Source organism: Myxocyprinus asiaticus, chromosome 15 (assembly GCF_019703515.2).
Source record: "Myxocyprinus asiaticus isolate MX2 ecotype Aquarium Trade chromosome 15, UBuf_Myxa_2, whole genome shotgun sequence".
Classification (NCBI taxonomy): Eukaryota; Metazoa; Chordata; class Actinopteri; order Cypriniformes; family Catostomidae; genus Myxocyprinus; species Myxocyprinus asiaticus.
The window spans coordinates 33,745,071-33,761,646 of NC_059358.1; the positions used below are offsets into that span (position 1 = coordinate 33,745,071).

Consider the following 16,576-nt stretch of genomic DNA (forward strand, 5'->3'; position numbering starts at 1 on the left):
TGTGGTATAACGTTTATTTTTTTTTTTTTTTTTTTGGGGGGGGGTTAGGAATGGACCAGGAACAGCAGCAACCAAGAAAAGTCTTTAAAAGTTTGAGGAGTTAGAATAATAGCAGTTAAGACAATAGCCTTTAATAACCTTTGCTGGTTTACTAATGATGGATTTTTCTTAAAAAATTAGATGGTAATATTTGTATAATAATACAAAAATTGTGCCTTCTTTTTTGTGGCCGAATGTAATGCTTTTTATAAAGACATTGTATTAGTAAAAAAAGGAAATTGTATGGACTGCCATATTGCAAAAAAATTAATAAAATAAAAATAAATAAATAAACAATAAACAATAATAAAAAAAAAAAATGCAGTAGAAAAATTAACTTTTTCATTGAGTAATTTTTTTTTTTTTTTTTACCAGCAGCTGCAGATGTCTAAACCGTTTTTAAGTGTTTTGTGTGTGTGTGTGTGTGTGTGTGTGTGTGTGGTTCTTATCACCATATGATACCAGTACCCCCTCATTTATGTGACATTTAGTGTCATTTATATTAAGACCTTTCATGTAAAAAAAAAACAAACAAAAAAACAGTTCATCATGTATTGACCATGTATTTTTATTTTATTTTTTTTTTATTTTTTGTGTGCACTGTTCAAATGTGTACAGGATTGAAAAGTCATCTTTTATTCTGGAATTTTATGCACTTGCAAGAGAGGGTAATTTACAACAGACTTTATACAAAACGCCATGTGTTGGATTAAAATGATTATGTTAAAGTTTAGAAAGCAGCTGTGACGTAGAGGTCCAACAGCTGCTCTCACTGTCAGCTGTTCTGTAGAGATTCAGTGTCTGCTGCTCCTCATTTCTCAATCATACGTAATGTAAGTTACTGTAAGTCTTAAGTCTACGTAAACCAACATGAATTAGTCGTTTATGCAATAAAAAACACAAAACAATTCATACAGAAATAGCCTCTTCATTCAAAACCAGAAACGTGTGATTGACAGAAGATTGCGCCAATCTTTGAATTCAATCAGATTGGATTATCCAATGAAATGCCGTGTTTTGCCGAAGTCCCGCCCATGCGAAGAGAAACCGAGAGGCGGGATTCTGCCATAATGGCGGCACTTCTGCGTTAGTAGACTCCGATTAACTGTTTTCAGCGGTGAGTCCGCCGTTTCAACTTTTTTAAGCGTTGAAAGGATTATCGGTGCTGTATATTAATGAAGCAGTCGAACTGACTACATTTATTTGGCATAAGTTCCGCTTTTCTAATGGTAAGTTCTTCGTCGACAGATTCCTCTCAAGAGTTTTTCAAAGTGTCACCGTTAGCTTTTCAGTCAACGACTGGCCAAAGAAAAGACGCAAAGGCCAAAAATGTATAGCTTTTCTTTTCAACTGATTGTTGGGCATGCAAGTTTTTGTTTTTATCCAGCTGTTTGACATAGTGGCCTTGATTCAGCTAGTCTCCATTGCACGCGCTTTATTAGAGTTTAAACAAACCATAGTCCTCATTTATTTGTGTATTAAGTGCACATACACTGTTACTGTACTCTCAGAAGCTTACAACAGAGATTGATGTGTGATTAGAGTTGTTTGTTTAGTGAACTGATCAAGCTAGCTTGCTAACTACAAACATCAAATGAAAGACAAACTAAAGGTGGAAGAGACACCCAGTTAGCCTTATAAATCTCAGCTAAAAGTAGTTATTAAATCTATTTGTATGTGTTAATGCTTTGGCATTTTTCATTGGCAAGACTGAGTGCTTAATGTAACAGGAGCTAACTGCCATATCAACAGATGTCAGCTAAACTTCACTTCATCTGCACCTCGGTGTGAATTTCAAGTCTGATTTGACACACTCCCCCTGTTTAAAGAGAAATAATAAACTCCATGGCTTTAATCAGACATTCATGGATTGTTGACACTCTATCATGCCCACAGTAAAAACCAAGCACAATATGACCTGTATTTATAACCGTTTCCTTTTAGGAGCTCTTGATGTGGTCAGTTTACTCTGCATGCCTGAAATATCCCCTTCTTTTTTTTTTTCTTTCTTTCTTTTTTTTCTTTCTTTCTTTTTTGCAGATTACCCATGTGGTGAAGCCCTCTGTCAATGAGTCACACAGACATGGAGAACTTCCAAAACATTGAGGATGAGCCTTTTCCAAGCTTCCTTTCAAACGCCTCACTGGGCAGAAGTGGCCGTGTCACTCTCGGCAACGTGACGCTGGGCTCTACGCTTGGGATGCCCATGGCTGCCTCTACTGTGGCTAAAATTAGAGCTCCAGTAGACAACAGGTGGGAGACCCCTGCCTTTATCTTATGATATCGTGACTGTGGCGAGAACTTTGACTTCCTCATTTTCCTGTTTGTGTTAAATGGCAAACAAGGTGATAACGTTAGATGTTTTTTTCCAAAGAGCCATGTCAGTCAATGGGCAACAAAGCTCTAGTTAAAGGGATGGTTTGTCATTTACACACCCTCATGTTGTTCCTAACCCATGACACTATTTTCTCCGTGGAATGTAAAAGGAAATGTTAGGCAATATGGAAGTCACTATTCATTTAATGACAGTGAATTGTGACTGAGGATGTCATTCTGCCAAGCATCTCCTTTTTTGTTCCACAAAAGTAAGTCATGCATGTTTGGAGTAACATAAGGGTGAGCAAATGATGATGGATTTAAAGGGATAGTTCACCCAAAAATGAAAATTCTCATCATTTTCTCACCCTCATGCCATCCCAGATGTGTATGACTTTTTCATCTGCAGAACACAAAGATTTTTAGAAGAGTATCTCATCTCTGTAGGTCCAAACAATGCAAGTGAAAGGTGACCAAAACTTTTATGCTCCATACGACTCCAGTGGTTTCATCAAGAGCCGCATTTCCACCATTGGGCCGATCAGTTCTCATCGCAAAAACTTTCCGATCCAGGCCAGTTAGCGCAGTTACAGTTTCTTTTTCCACTGTTGTGCTGTGAAATCAGGAGAATATACATAACAGATCCGTCTATTGGTGACTGAGAGAGGTAAACAATTGGAGCGAGTGCGGCACTATGGAGGCTGATCTTATTTTCCAGTTTTTAGGACTGCTTTTTGTCGGGTTATACTTTTCTAACAAACAGCAAAGACATGGACCATGTCGCAAAAAGGAAAGTAAAGAGAAAAAGGTGCAAGGTTTGCCATCATTTGATGAGGGCTTGTGTTTACCACCATACATGAACATGCAGAAAGGTAAAAGTTCCCAGACTAGCTAAAAAGGTTATTTATTGCCACAATTTTTCTATAAGTATTATATGAAAATAGTGTATGGGAGTATATTGATGTATTATGAGTTTAAATAAGATAGTAATCTATATCCCTGATTAAAAAAAAGTGTAGAAAAATAAATGTAGACTACAATACTAGTTAAACAATAATAATAAAATCATGAACTTAAGATACACTAAACGAGTTGCCATGTACTGAAGCAATTCAACCAACATGCTTGAGAATGGTTGAGTACAGTTAGCTAACCATGCTGAGAATTCCGGGCCGAGAATTGTTTATAATCTTGCTGTGTTGAACCGTGCTCAAGTGGAAATGCAACTGTAATTGTACCATGCTCTGAACTGTTTGGCCTGATGGTGGAAAAGCAGCTAAATAGTTCTGAAGTGATCCAGTCGGTTTTGGTTGAGAACAAACCAAAATATAGCTCCTTTTTCACTGTACATTTTGCCATTGCAGTCTTTGGGGTGATCATGATTTCAAGCTCGATTTCACTTCCTAGTGGTTGACGCATGCGCTGAGCGCTAGATGGCGCTATAGGAAGTGTAATCGAGCTTGAAATCATGATCGCCAAGTGGACCGCTGATGGCAAGTATTAAAGTGAAAAAGGAGTTATATTTGGGTCTGTTCTCATCTAAAATTGATTGGATTGCTTCTTAAGACATGGATTAAACCACTGCAGTCTTGGATTACTTAAGCTGCCTTTATGTGGTTTTTTGGAGCTTCAAAGTTTTGGTCACCATTCACTTGCATTGTATGGATCTACGGAACTGAAATATTGTTCTAAAAATCTCCATTTTCTGTTCTGCAGAAGAAAGTCAGACACATCTGGGATGGCATGAGGGCGAGTAAATGAGAATTTGTATTTTTGGGTGAACTATCCCTTTAAATTTGAGAGTGAAATAATCCTTTAAGTGTTTTTTATTTTTATTGATTGAATTCGTTTAAGAGATGGATCATGCAGGTTTTGTGTCTTTTATGCACATTCTCATAATGCTTTATTTTTGTTAGGACTGTTGCCACTAACTTAATCATCTCTGGAGTGTCTTGTCATTTTAGTCCAACTGATTTGTTTTTATTTGTCTGTCTCTCTTCCAGAGTAACTGATGTCCAAGCATCGTATTTAGAGGATGGGCAGTTCTCACTCATTCATTCTCAGGGGTCGGAGGGGCACAGAGAAAAATTTGTTCTCAGCCTCAAAGAAGATTTGTATGTGCACAACAAATGTTTAAATGACTGAAAACCTGTTTATCCAACTCTACTCCTTTATTTGCTTTTTGTCCACTTTGTATATTCATTTTTTCCCCCCATATAGAGACAGTGTTGATGACTTCATTGCTGCTAATCGTTTCTCCGACCTGCTGGTGAATGTCAGTTTGGATGAAACCGAATCAGCTGCAGTTTCCAAAACATCATCAGGAAGAATGGGTCCACCTCTTGTGTCAACTTCCATTCCTCTTCGAACCACTGGTACATAATCTACTGTTTTGTTTGTAGTTTCATAATTGAGGATTGTTGTCTTAACTGTAATTGTAAATACAATTTTAAAAAAAGTTTGAAAAGCTTGTGTAAACTGAGAAATGTATATTTATTTTAGCTTTTCTGAAATATATTCAAATTTTCTTTCATTAGACCTCTCAACTGGTCTGCTGTCATTCTCTCATATTGAAGACAAAGATACAGTGGCAGCTCAGGTACTTTTTTTGTATTCTGTGACACTCGTTTTATCTTGTTGAGAGATTTGTCATCTCTTAGGCTCACTTCTGCTTTGCTCAGGCCACACTGCTCCCAGTTATGATGGAGGATGTGGAGGGCTCTTCAAGTGAAGGGGCAGACAGTGAAAGGTGCAGTGGCAGCATTGCCAGCTTCCTGGCCAATGAGAAGCTGATGTCTCTGGACAGCATGAACAGTGATGTCACGGGTGGGTTACTTCAGATAGTTTTCTATGATCTGAAGAAAAAGCTTTAAAATAAATATTGTAAGCTGGGGAAGAATTGATTGTCACAGTCCATCTCTTCACTTTGTTCTCTAGATGTTGACAATGATGAGGAACTGGAACTGTACTTCAACAAGCTGATGCCTCCTGCAATGCAAAGAGGCCGAGTAGAAGGACAAGAAATCCCTGTTGTGAGTTTTCTCTCTTGCTATTTGTTTACCAGAACCTACTAGTTTTTAATGCAATAGCCCACAGCCCATCTTGTGCTTGTTCTTGTTTTAATCATATGATCTTTTCCTGTTTGTAGGAGTTGCCTTTTAGTTCATCCCACCCCAACTTCACTGAACCAGAGAAGAACAGACACAGTTTCCATAATGACTATGACCAAGTATAGAATTGTTCCTCATTTCCTTCCTTTTCCTTCAAGTTCATTGTACTATGAAAACATACTGTTAAAAAATTGGACGAGCATTATAAGCTCTAACCTCATGGACAAATGAAAATGATGTGATATGACCCTATTAAGCAGTGAATAAAGTACCCTTTCCAGTCATTCTTTTATCTGTGTGAGGAATTGGGTCAATGAAAATCTAAAAAAGCCCAATCGCACTCCTTGAAGCAGAAGCTATGAGATTTGTTCAGTTTACTAAACATTCTTATTGGCCCTTTTAATTTTTGCTTGTCCCCCGCCACCCCCCTTGCTCTTTCAAACTACAGAGGGACTTTCGCATGCCTGATGTGCGGCTTGCTGCCACAGGTATGGATTCTTGTCCTGCCAGTGATGAAGAGGATACAGAGGATGAACTGGAGGCTTCACAGAACCGGGGCAGAGCCAGGTTCCTCCTACCCACCACCTCCAGACAGCCGGTTGGTCCATGGCGCCTTTTTGTTTACAGTGTCCTCTATGCTTTATAGTTTTGCTAATTTGAGATTCGGGCCCTTAAACTGTACTACAGTCGTACATTGCAGTGTTGGTATTTGCAAGTAGTGTTTTATCAAACAGCTTGGAGTAATACAAATGGCATCTCTGTGTGTAATCAGGTTGGAGAGAGCCATCGGCCACATTTTCGACCCGGATTGGAAGGGGGGAGCTCTGATGATGAGTCACAGACTGGAAGCAGGATCACTGACACCAGGACCGGCATTGAACACCGCCGCTCAGCAGAGGGACAGGTTATTAACTCCCCTATTACAGGTAAACCCATATCCATTAAAGAAAAACAATGGCTAAAGAGCATAATATTTATTTGAAGGTTTAGTCCAAGAGGAAGAGAGTATTTTGACTTGTAAACCACCTGGCAAGTCAGATATGGCAACAGCTGCTTATTTGTTGTTCGCTGAGGATCACTGGTGTTTACACTGCGTTGTCAGGTGATGGAGGAGGAGGAGATGGGAGCAGTGGGAGTGAAGAGGATGGAAATGATGGAGGTGTTTCTACCATTCCTTTGCCTCCCTCCAGCATCCAGAGCACCTATGATGTGCTGCGTGGCCTGGGCATTGTGGGAGGAAGTGCAGAGGGTGGAAATGATGATCAGCTTCAGTCTTTGCCAAGCAGATCAGGCTTGATTGTGCATGGTCAGGTAAAATTTATGGCATGTGCAATTAATAAAGATCTTGTCATGGATTGACTCAGAAAATATTAATTCATGGTTCAGGTTGTTATTCCATTGTTTCCTACACCACTGAACCTACATAGCATACTGCAAATGGAATTTATTTTACCAGAGTTGTAGGATGACAGTCTAAATTTAATGTGATAAAAATACTTCTATATATTCAGGGTTCCCACATGTCCTAGAAAACCTGGAATTTTGCAATGCAGTTTTCCAGTCATGAAGAAGTCATGGAAAATTTGGAAAATACCTGAAATTTCCTGGAAAATAATTATTTGTCTTGGAAAATATTTTTGTGAAGGAATCCCTGTCTCATACATTCTCTGCTCATCTACTGTCATCTCTGCTTCGCTCCGACACATGGTTTAAGTATTAATATATTACAAAATATGATTGCATTTATTTTTCCCGTTCCAACATTGCTGTTAACCAAAAAACAATTGAGTTATAAACTTTAGACAACGATGACGGTCGGACCACAGATTTTCTTTGAAAATTCATTCACACCCTGGGTTGGTAGCATAGTGATTTGGCCTTAAAACCAATTTTCAATGATTGGAGCCAGCTTATACCATGATTACCACATGTAGTATGTGGAAAACATGAACAGAATCACAAACTCTAGTTCTAAAAAGGGCATTTAATTATTACATAATTACATATTTGAATATTACATATTTGGAAGATGTAGGGCTTTACAGGTTGTTTAGATCAGTGTTACTATCAGAAATAATTATTTCTGTAGTTATTAATTAATATTTAAATTAATCAATTGAATCTAACTCATTAAAACCTCATATGGGACTCCAGTAAATGTAGTGTGCTACATTTAGGAGCAAGTTTGGTTATTAGCAATAATTATCAAAGATAGTTATTAATTATTAAAATCAATAGAACATTGATGAGAATCAATGTTAGCTTTTTTTAAATCTTTTAAATCAACAGTTATCAAAGATAATCATTAATTGTTAACATCGATGAAACACCAATCAAAATTAATACTAGCTTATTGATCATTCAAATTCAATCATCAAAGATAATTATCAGTTATCAAAAATCAATAGAATATTAATAAGGATTAACATTGACGGGGCACCACCCTGGAATCGGGGACTAATAACCGAATAGTAAAACAGTCTCAATATTGGATTGTTTTCTTAGGAAAATTGGCATCTGAAGAATATCGATTTTCGGGAAAAAAAAACAATGAATGAAGGTTTGAATCCGAGCACTGACATCCCGTCAGCATGACACAGGCATATGCAAAACAAACCAAAACACTTCTCTTTGTAATATAAACGAAGTTTATTTATGCAGTAATATCAATTAATAATTAATACAGTCAATAAACTTCCGACTTACAACTACAAATTAAACAGTGATATGATTTAGATATGGAAATCAAAATAATCCTATAACACATAAGGTGTGTGTGTGTGTGAGATTAGTGAGAGAGAGAGAGAGAGAGAGAGAGATGATTAAGTGACGGCCCTAAAGCCGATTTCGCGATAGCGAGAGAGAAAGCAGCTGTGTTCATCACTCAGAGACGCGGTTTTACGAGCGGGGCTCGTAAAAGTCCTGCGTTATTTGACTCTTTAATGGATGAACTCAGTTTCTGTCTCACCCGTGATGACGAAATTGCACAATCCAATTTGGTTGGACCACAATACAGCAAAACAAATTCGTGATAATTAATACCCTGAGTATCAATAATTAGCGGACATGGCAGTCCGTAAACTGTACAAGCAAAAACCTTGAAACACAAGAATAACACGCTATAATATTCTATCTCTGCCCAGACGTAAACCTCTTACTTGAATCGCATGAGGACACAGGTAGAATGTGTTTTCCTCCGTCCTTTAACTCTGACCCGGTTCCTTGAGGCTCGGGTGATGACGGGAGGCCGTTTCCTCGCTCTGTTGGCGGGCGGTACGGCTGTTGATTCTCGGCGGGCCGGCGGAGAAATCAGAAATGTCAACTTGATTGAAGATGGAAGAGAAATCTTTAATCTCTTCACTTCTGTAGGCAAACGGATGAAGATGCGAATTGCTCGGCGGTCTCCTTCGGATCCGTTAGAGTGTTCGGTTGAACACAGAGTAATCTCAGCTCGTCCAGCGAGATGGAGATTGTATGGCCACAGTTTCAAGTCGGACATTACTTCCTTGTGCCACGAGGTTGCACCGGAGAGCAGCAAAAAGAGATACGTCTATATTCGGTGAACAAAGTCGCTGGAAGTGAATTCTGGACGCATTTCAGAATTATTTCAACTCCTGATGATGTCATGGTTTGAGGTGACGTTCTGTTGTGTGCCTCATCCAATAGGAGTTGAGAGTTCGATCCTTTAGAGGGCAAGGCTTCATGGATTTGTAGTCTGTTTTGGACTCCCTTTGTTTGATTTTGGCGCGATTTTTATGAGTAAAATTTACGACATGGAATGTGTGGGGGCTGAGTTAGGTTTTATGACTTGTGTTAGGCCTGCCTTTGTCTTCTATCTGAATACATGAGGCCCAACAAAGAAAATTAATGTTTTAATGCACAATTAATACAATTTTAATTGCAATCTGTCCTAGTGTGATTACTAAACTGCAAAAGTATGTGATTTAATTAAATTAATATATAATCTGCTAGTGATGCATGCTTCAAAGTGAATGTGAAGCTGGCCGTTCATACACATCATCATGATCATCACATGTGGACTTGTGTGGGATGACAGTGAGCAGAGCACTCTGAAGTGTGCAGCACATAAAGACCATGGGCTCTGTTTTCGTAAGCGTGCAAAGCGCAGCGCTATGCGCGACGACCTTGCCTAACATCTTATCCCATTTTCATGAATTCTAAGCGCAATTGGGCGTGGGTGTGTTTTTGTGCTATTGCGTACAAACTGTGGGTGTATTTTATTGTAATGAAGTGGCGCAAAGTGCAATTTGCTATTTTCCTGAGAAATAGGTAGTTGTGTTAAGATGTTTGAAAACCACATCTTAATTAGTGGAAAGTCCAAACTCAGTTCCTGCATTTGCAGTTTGGAGATTCCACCAGCAGGTGGTAATAAAGTCCATGTTCAAACTCTGAAAATTTTGCGCATTGCGCATGTGATTTTGCCAAACCTACTTACGCCTAGGCTTAGTGCATGCTTGCACGAAAATACCCAAACTTCATTGCCATGCCATTGACTTTGTGCTTATGACTTAAGTAGCAAACTGCTTATCTGGAGGTGAAAAACTACCATCAAAAACACAAAATGTTCTGGAAAATTGTGCGTTGAAAAGAGTAGGAACTCTATTGCATTGTTTTCATTGAATGTACACAAAGGCAAATATGCAGTGTGACCAGTGTAATCCAATTCATGAGCAAACAACTCTTAAGACTCTTATTTTTGTCGTGATTGGTTTGAACGTATGACTTGCTGAATCTGTCAGAACGGTTACTGACACATTGGAGATTTGTATGTGTAGTAAAAGATACAGTCACAAAAGTGCTTTGTTGTAATGTTTATTATTATTATTGTTATTATTATTAAAATAACATTAAAATACACCAAGTATTGGTGGATGGGGTTAATTCTCCCCCACTGCAAAAGCAGATTCTGAAGGAAATACTGTGTTTGGCCTTTAAAAACACTGTTACATTGTCATTAAACACCCTTGCTCCTGAGCAACAAGAGGTTATTTTCACACAGAACAGTTTGTTCAAAGCACAGTTGCAGATTACAGACTGTTTTTGTGTCTCTTTGTAGATGGGTGATCGTGTTGGTCCAGTCGGCACAGGGGAGGCTGGTCATACTACTGTAGCATCTGGACCTGCCAGCCGATGCCCAGTCAATTGGAGCATGATTCTGGACAGACAGGAAGCTCTTGTTAGTCTCTCTGTTATGCAGTTTATACCCAAATAAGTTACATAGTCCTTTTGCTATAGAAAAATGGAGACTATGCTTTTTTTGAAAAAAATGTTCTTACAGTTTTGACAGGTAAAAAAAACTACAAGGGCATCTAGAGAGGTTACAAGATTCCAGAATGAATAAAATCCCAGATGTAGTTTATTGTTCAACCAATATCCCAATAATTTGGAAAAATTAAATCAACAGGTAGATGCAGATTTAGATCCCCATGAGGTGTCAGATATTGTTTTTATTTCAACTCTAGTGGTGGATGTTATTCTCCAGAACCAAGCCATCTAACTGTAAAATACACCAGTGCTGTCCACAGAGGAACACGGAGAGGAAAAAAAACTACCAGCAGATTTTTGCAGATGACTGATAGTTCCAAAAGCAACAATCATCACCAATTAATCAGTAAAACCAATATATTGGTCTGCCTCTAGTTGACAACGCTAACAAAGCTTTCTTTCACAGGATGCAATGGATAACCCAACAGAAGTGCATCTGGACTCCATATACCTAAGAGCAGGTGCTGGTCACAACCCTCAAGACATTTCTGCGTCACTTAACGCCTTCCTTCAAGGCACCCAGAGCAGTTTCCACCTCTCCAATGTACTTCAGGAATCTCACAATAAATCTGAGCAGGGGATGGACCTAGGGCAAACTGTGGATCTTGGTGTCTTGGGGCTTCGTGGTGGCCCTTGTGGGGATTCTCCAGTCCTCAGTGAGAAGCAGAGCATCAGCAGTGATCACCCTGGAGAGTCTCTGGATCCAAAGTACCTCTCCCAGAGCTTTCATGAGAATGATGAGGAACATAATGATATTTGGAATCGGCCACGAGACAGTACAGAGCTTGGGTTACAGCAAGGTAACTATCTTTTTCCCCCTCTGCCTTCTTTCATTTTTCAATGATCTCAATGGTTTCTGTGCTATTTTGAGTATATAAAAATGCATTCTAGGGCTGTCAACTGGGCAGATAAACTAAGTTTGAATTTTTACCTTAAATATTTTCAAAATTTGAATGTTTCGAATGTTAAAGTCAGCTGATTTAAAAAGAAATAAAAATAATTGCTGTTGTTTCCTTATATAAGAGGGCACATTGAATTATTGCAAAGAACATTCCATTTTTAACTAATGTGCATAAAACAAAAATAAAAAAGTTTTAGTTGGTCCATATTTTCAAGTGTTAAGTCAAAAGTAAAATGAGGAAGGTAAACGCTTCAGTAAACAGTCCACATGGTGTTACACTTACTGATGCCACAGTCTACTACCCCAGACTCAAGCTTCATAATAACAGCGAAATACCACATTGTTGTTTATTTATTACAGTTGAATGTAGGGTAGAATTATTCCCAGATAGCAGTGGAATTCGGCTGAGCTCGGTGGTGAAGTGGCTCAGACTATAAACACAGGCCAGGGGCTGTTCAAACAGACAGAACACAACAGACTGGAACTGAACGCGAGGATCTTGAAATGCATATTTCCAAGTTGAACATCTTTCCTGACAAAGCATTTAAAAAAACTCATTGTTTAAGCTAAGAAACACTTATAAGAGAGCAAGACACAACGGCCAAAGACACCGATCTCTTTTGCAACCATCCATTTGTTTTTCTATGTAAGTGAGCGCTAGATAAACGTCTTTTATTCGCGTTGTTTGTTTATTCAGCGCCTTGTTTAGTAGCACTGTTTTTTTAGGTGCAGTGTCTAATTAAAATGAACTTTAAAAAGCATCTTGAGACACCTGCTTTCTGTTAATGTATTTGTTGCGCTGTCTAGTATTTTTTTTTTAGCACGATCTGAAGTCATCGCCAGTGCTTGGCACAAATCCAAAATTCAAATACACAGTTTTAGTGTTCGAATGTGCTTTTTATTTAATTTTTTTATTCGAAATTCAAATTTTTATTTGACAGCCCTAATGCATTCATAACTAATTAATTAATAACTACGTGTTCTTCAAGAATACATGTTTATGGGCTACAAACTGTTGAATCTTTCCTCAGGGGCAAACACCACTCATAGTGTGGTCTATCAGAATGAAGAGGGAAAGTGGGTCACTGATTTGGCCTATTACTCTTCATTTGAAAAGGAAATGGAGGCAAATATGCCCGAGGAAGTTGCTATGCAGTTCCAGTCTGAGGATTTTATTGGTGGCAGTAAGTGAAATGCAGTGATGTTCTCATCCTTAAGTGTTCAGCCTTTAAGCTTCACAGCTTAATCTGTTGTTATCCTTTAGGTCAGGCCATGGAAAAGATAATTGAGGATCAAGAGGAGTTTGAAAAGGAGCATCAATTTATGCAGGTAAAAATGGCACTTTGCAGGGTTTGCTATATATTTTGCTGAATCCATGTGGAGCTCAACCAACCCAGAACTATACTGTATTCTCCAAAATCCAAATATCTGTTTCAAGAACTAACATGTTTCCTTTTTGTGCTCTGGTAGGAAGAGCAGATTCAGGCAGTTAATGCAAGTGAAGTGCTTGGAGACACCTCTTGGAAAGTCCCCACCAATAGCCACATCCTCATGAGGGCCTCCCAGGTCTCCTCTGAATTTGAAGCTGCTAACCAGAGTTATCTGCGTATTTCCCTGGGGGAGTTTTTTCAGAGGCGCTCTGAAGCACTGGGCTGTCTTGGGAGCAGTGAGGAGGACAGTATTAAAAGGGTGAGGACTACATTGCTAAAGCTCTGTTCCAGAACCTAGTGAATTTCCGCTGAGCATTCGCGTACAGGACGCATGACAATTCTCGTCGTCAGCAGAGTGCTCGAGCACCGAACGCGTGCAGCCTGATTTTTCTAACAGCACATCTTTGAACGCGCAGAATGTGTATGCGCCTGGAATTGCACTAATCAGTGGGTCCAAAAGTTGGCAACACTCAACATTTGAGACGTTGTTGTCACGAAGATGCGCTAGAAGAAGATCGGCAGCAAACAACAAGAGACGAAGGTAAAAACGTCAACAGTGGATGTGCACGTCATGCTCTGATACAAGTCATGTGGAAGTCCCTTAACTGAAATGAATCCTCGAAAGTTGACTCATTTGGAATGCTCTATATTGGCAGCAACTCCACATAGCATTTGACAACTAGCGTTTGACAGCTAATAATGTGATTTACTCTATTTCTTTTTTTTTTTTTTTTTTTTTTAATGAAGAAAAATAAATGGCACACACAAGTTGGGAAAAATAGACAGTTTTTAACATGGGAAATTGTATTGCTACTTTTAAGTATATTTATAGGTGACATTACTCGGGACTTGTTTGCTGTCTTAGATGGATGTTTTTCACTTGGCTCGTCGCAATATATTCTCAGATTGCCTTTTTTTCTGAAGGATACATGCAATGCTGCCAAAGATTTGGTCAAAAGATGGTACAATTAGTGGTTGACCAAAATATCGGCAAGGCCGATACATTTTAACTAACTTTAAACAGACTTGTCTAATGATAAAAAGGCAAATATCAGTACAACTAATATAATACCATCTGCAAATTGGCAGATATCTAATTTAAACGGATGTAATTCACAAACCTCACAAAACTTAGCAAGTCCAGCGTCCTGTGGAGCACTCATATCTTCTTCTAAAGCACGTATTCTGTCAGACTCTTTTTAACAGTTACCTGTAACTTAACTTGTCTAATGATAAAAAGTGTGCACTGCTATTTTCTTCCTAATACATTTCTTTGTGCAAATAAATTACTAAAATTGGATGACTAAACAGTAATCAGAAGAAACTGCTATTTACCATATGTGCAAATAAATTACTAAAATTGGATGTTCATTCATTTTTTTAGCCATTATGTACATTATTTATTATATTAAATTGTATGACATATCGGCCATAAAAAAAAAAAAAAAAAACATATTGGTCGATCGATCATTTAACCATATATTTGATTAAATCATCTTGTTAACTAAATTTACATTTATGCATTTGGCAGACACTTTTATCCAAAGCGACTTACAGCGCACTTATTACAGGGACAATCCCCCTGGAGTTAAGTGCCTTGGTCAAGGACACAGTGGTGGTGGCTGTGGGGATTGAACCAACAGCCTTCCACTTACCAGTTCAGTGCTTTAGTCCACTACGCCGCCACCACTCACAATTTAATTACAAATTGTAATGGCTAAAAATGGTTCTATTTTGCTACACTTGAAGATTCCCTCCATAAATTGTTGAAAGTGAATTACATGGCCTAAAAATCTGATGTTTGTGTTGATTTTCAGCCCTCTTTTGGTTATGTCATCACCTCCCCTGAAAAGAGGGAGCCCATTGCATTAATTCGGCCCTCAGATGTCTTCTCTAGGGTAAACTCCATTTGCAGTGAGACAGTTCAGCAAAGTGATGCAGATGTGACGCTCAATACAGGTGTGTCCAACCTCCTTTTCTCACCTTTTAATAAGTTTTTATTCATGTTTAAGGATAGGTGGTTGTTATTCTCCTTTCTGTAACCTGTAGATGATCTAGACAAGACTCTTGAGCCCAACCCAGCTGAAGTCCCAAATGAGAATATAGTGCAACCACAAACAATGGAAAAGGGGGTTTCCCAGGTATTTGCCTCCATTTTGCTTTAGTTTGCCGCCAAATAGTGTCTTCTAAATATTAGCAAAAATTCTAGACAAAAATACCTTTTTTTTTTCATCTTTAATTTTGGATTAGACTTCTGCACAATATGAAGATGAGGAGAGTTCTGGCCATAGTTCAGAATCACACAGCTCCAGCAGCAACCTTATGCTCAGCATCAGTACAATTGCTTCTGCGATCGCTGATGCCTCCATTAGCTCAGATCCCGCCCAGCTCGCCGCTGTGATAATGGAGCTATCCAAAAGAAGTCGCTCTAAAATCCAGCAACAGGTCGTAGACGAGCCGAGGACAAGTTCTTTAGCAGCTTCCAAACAGAATGGTCTACAGGTGGACCAGCAGAAGACCATATCGCTGGGAGATCTGAGTACTCCTGATATGGAGAAATATCTAATGAGGGCTGAGGTGTTGAGTAGTGACAGCGATGTCTGCAGCTCTCAGTCCTGCCTGGACATCCTCAACTTGGCTGATATTTGTCCAATGCTCACAAGCAGACTCAACAGCAGTTGTCACCTCTGGAAAACGGAACCTCTCAACACAATGAAGAGCGTTCTGTTTTAGAAGAGCAACCAGTAGACAGAAAATGCCAGGTTCTCCCAGGTAATGCATTAAAAAAAACAGAGGACACTTATGTGGTGTTGCCATCTCCAAGGTCAGATGTTAAACGAAGTTCAATTCCACGACCCAAGACAAGCAGTTTACCAACAGCCACCACACATCCAGCCAAAAGATCACTGGGTTCTGGACAGTCATCCTCGTCATCTTCATCCTTCAAATCAAAACCTGCTGATTTCAAGTCTGGATTTGAGAAAAGCAAAAATGAATATCGAGCAATACCCTCCACAGGTAAGAGTGTCCCTGAATCCAGGATCAAAATAGGAACAGCTCGACCACAAGTGACAGGCACTCTCACCACAGATAACCGGCGTTCTCTTAAAGCTGACGGCTCTATGACAGCTCCTGCCCCAAAGACCTCACCTGTCCTTCGAAGTGGTGGCCGCTCAGAGCTGCCATCATTGAAGAACTCCCCATATACATCCAAACACAGGACCACTGGAGATCGGACAGTTAAACCCATCATAAACCAGGCACGATCACCCAGAAGCCCTAAAGCCACTCAGTCCGTTTCAAAAGAGAAAAATGCAGCTGTTGAATGTCAGGACTCACTGTCAGCAACACAGGAAAAATTTGGTATAGATCAAGTTTTTTTCCCCCCAACATTTTTAAAGTGATAATTCAGTCAAAAAATTTAATTGTTAATATTTACACACCCTTATGTTGTTCCAAATAACTGATTTACATGGAATGGAACACAAAAAGAG

At 39.0% G+C, this 16,576-nt stretch overlaps 1 protein-coding gene across 1 annotated transcript in view; it reads left to right on the plus strand.

Annotated features, from left to right (window-relative positions):
• The first annotated feature begins 1,099 nt into the window (after positions 1-1,099).
• Positions 1,100-16,576, plus strand: part of LOC127452479 (centrosomal protein of 192 kDa-like) — a 39,158-nt gene continuing 23,681 nt past the window's right edge. The window contains 20 exon segments of the mRNA XM_051717930.1: positions 1,100-1,268; positions 2,080-2,292; positions 4,359-4,469; positions 4,576-4,730; positions 4,893-4,954; positions 5,037-5,181; positions 5,293-5,387; positions 5,504-5,584; positions 5,914-6,063; positions 6,238-6,391; positions 6,568-6,776; positions 10,543-10,662; positions 11,158-11,551; positions 12,684-12,836; positions 12,917-12,981; positions 13,123-13,341; positions 14,900-15,041; positions 15,132-15,223; positions 15,333-15,723; positions 15,726-16,445. Coding sequence (XP_051573890.1) covers positions 2,108-2,292; positions 4,359-4,469; positions 4,576-4,730; positions 4,893-4,954; positions 5,037-5,181; positions 5,293-5,387; positions 5,504-5,584; positions 5,914-6,063; positions 6,238-6,391; positions 6,568-6,776; positions 10,543-10,662; positions 11,158-11,551; positions 12,684-12,836; positions 12,917-12,981; positions 13,123-13,341; positions 14,900-15,041; positions 15,132-15,223; positions 15,333-15,723; positions 15,726-16,445 — 3,643 coding nt within the window. The 5' untranslated portion in view covers positions 1,100-1,268; positions 2,080-2,107.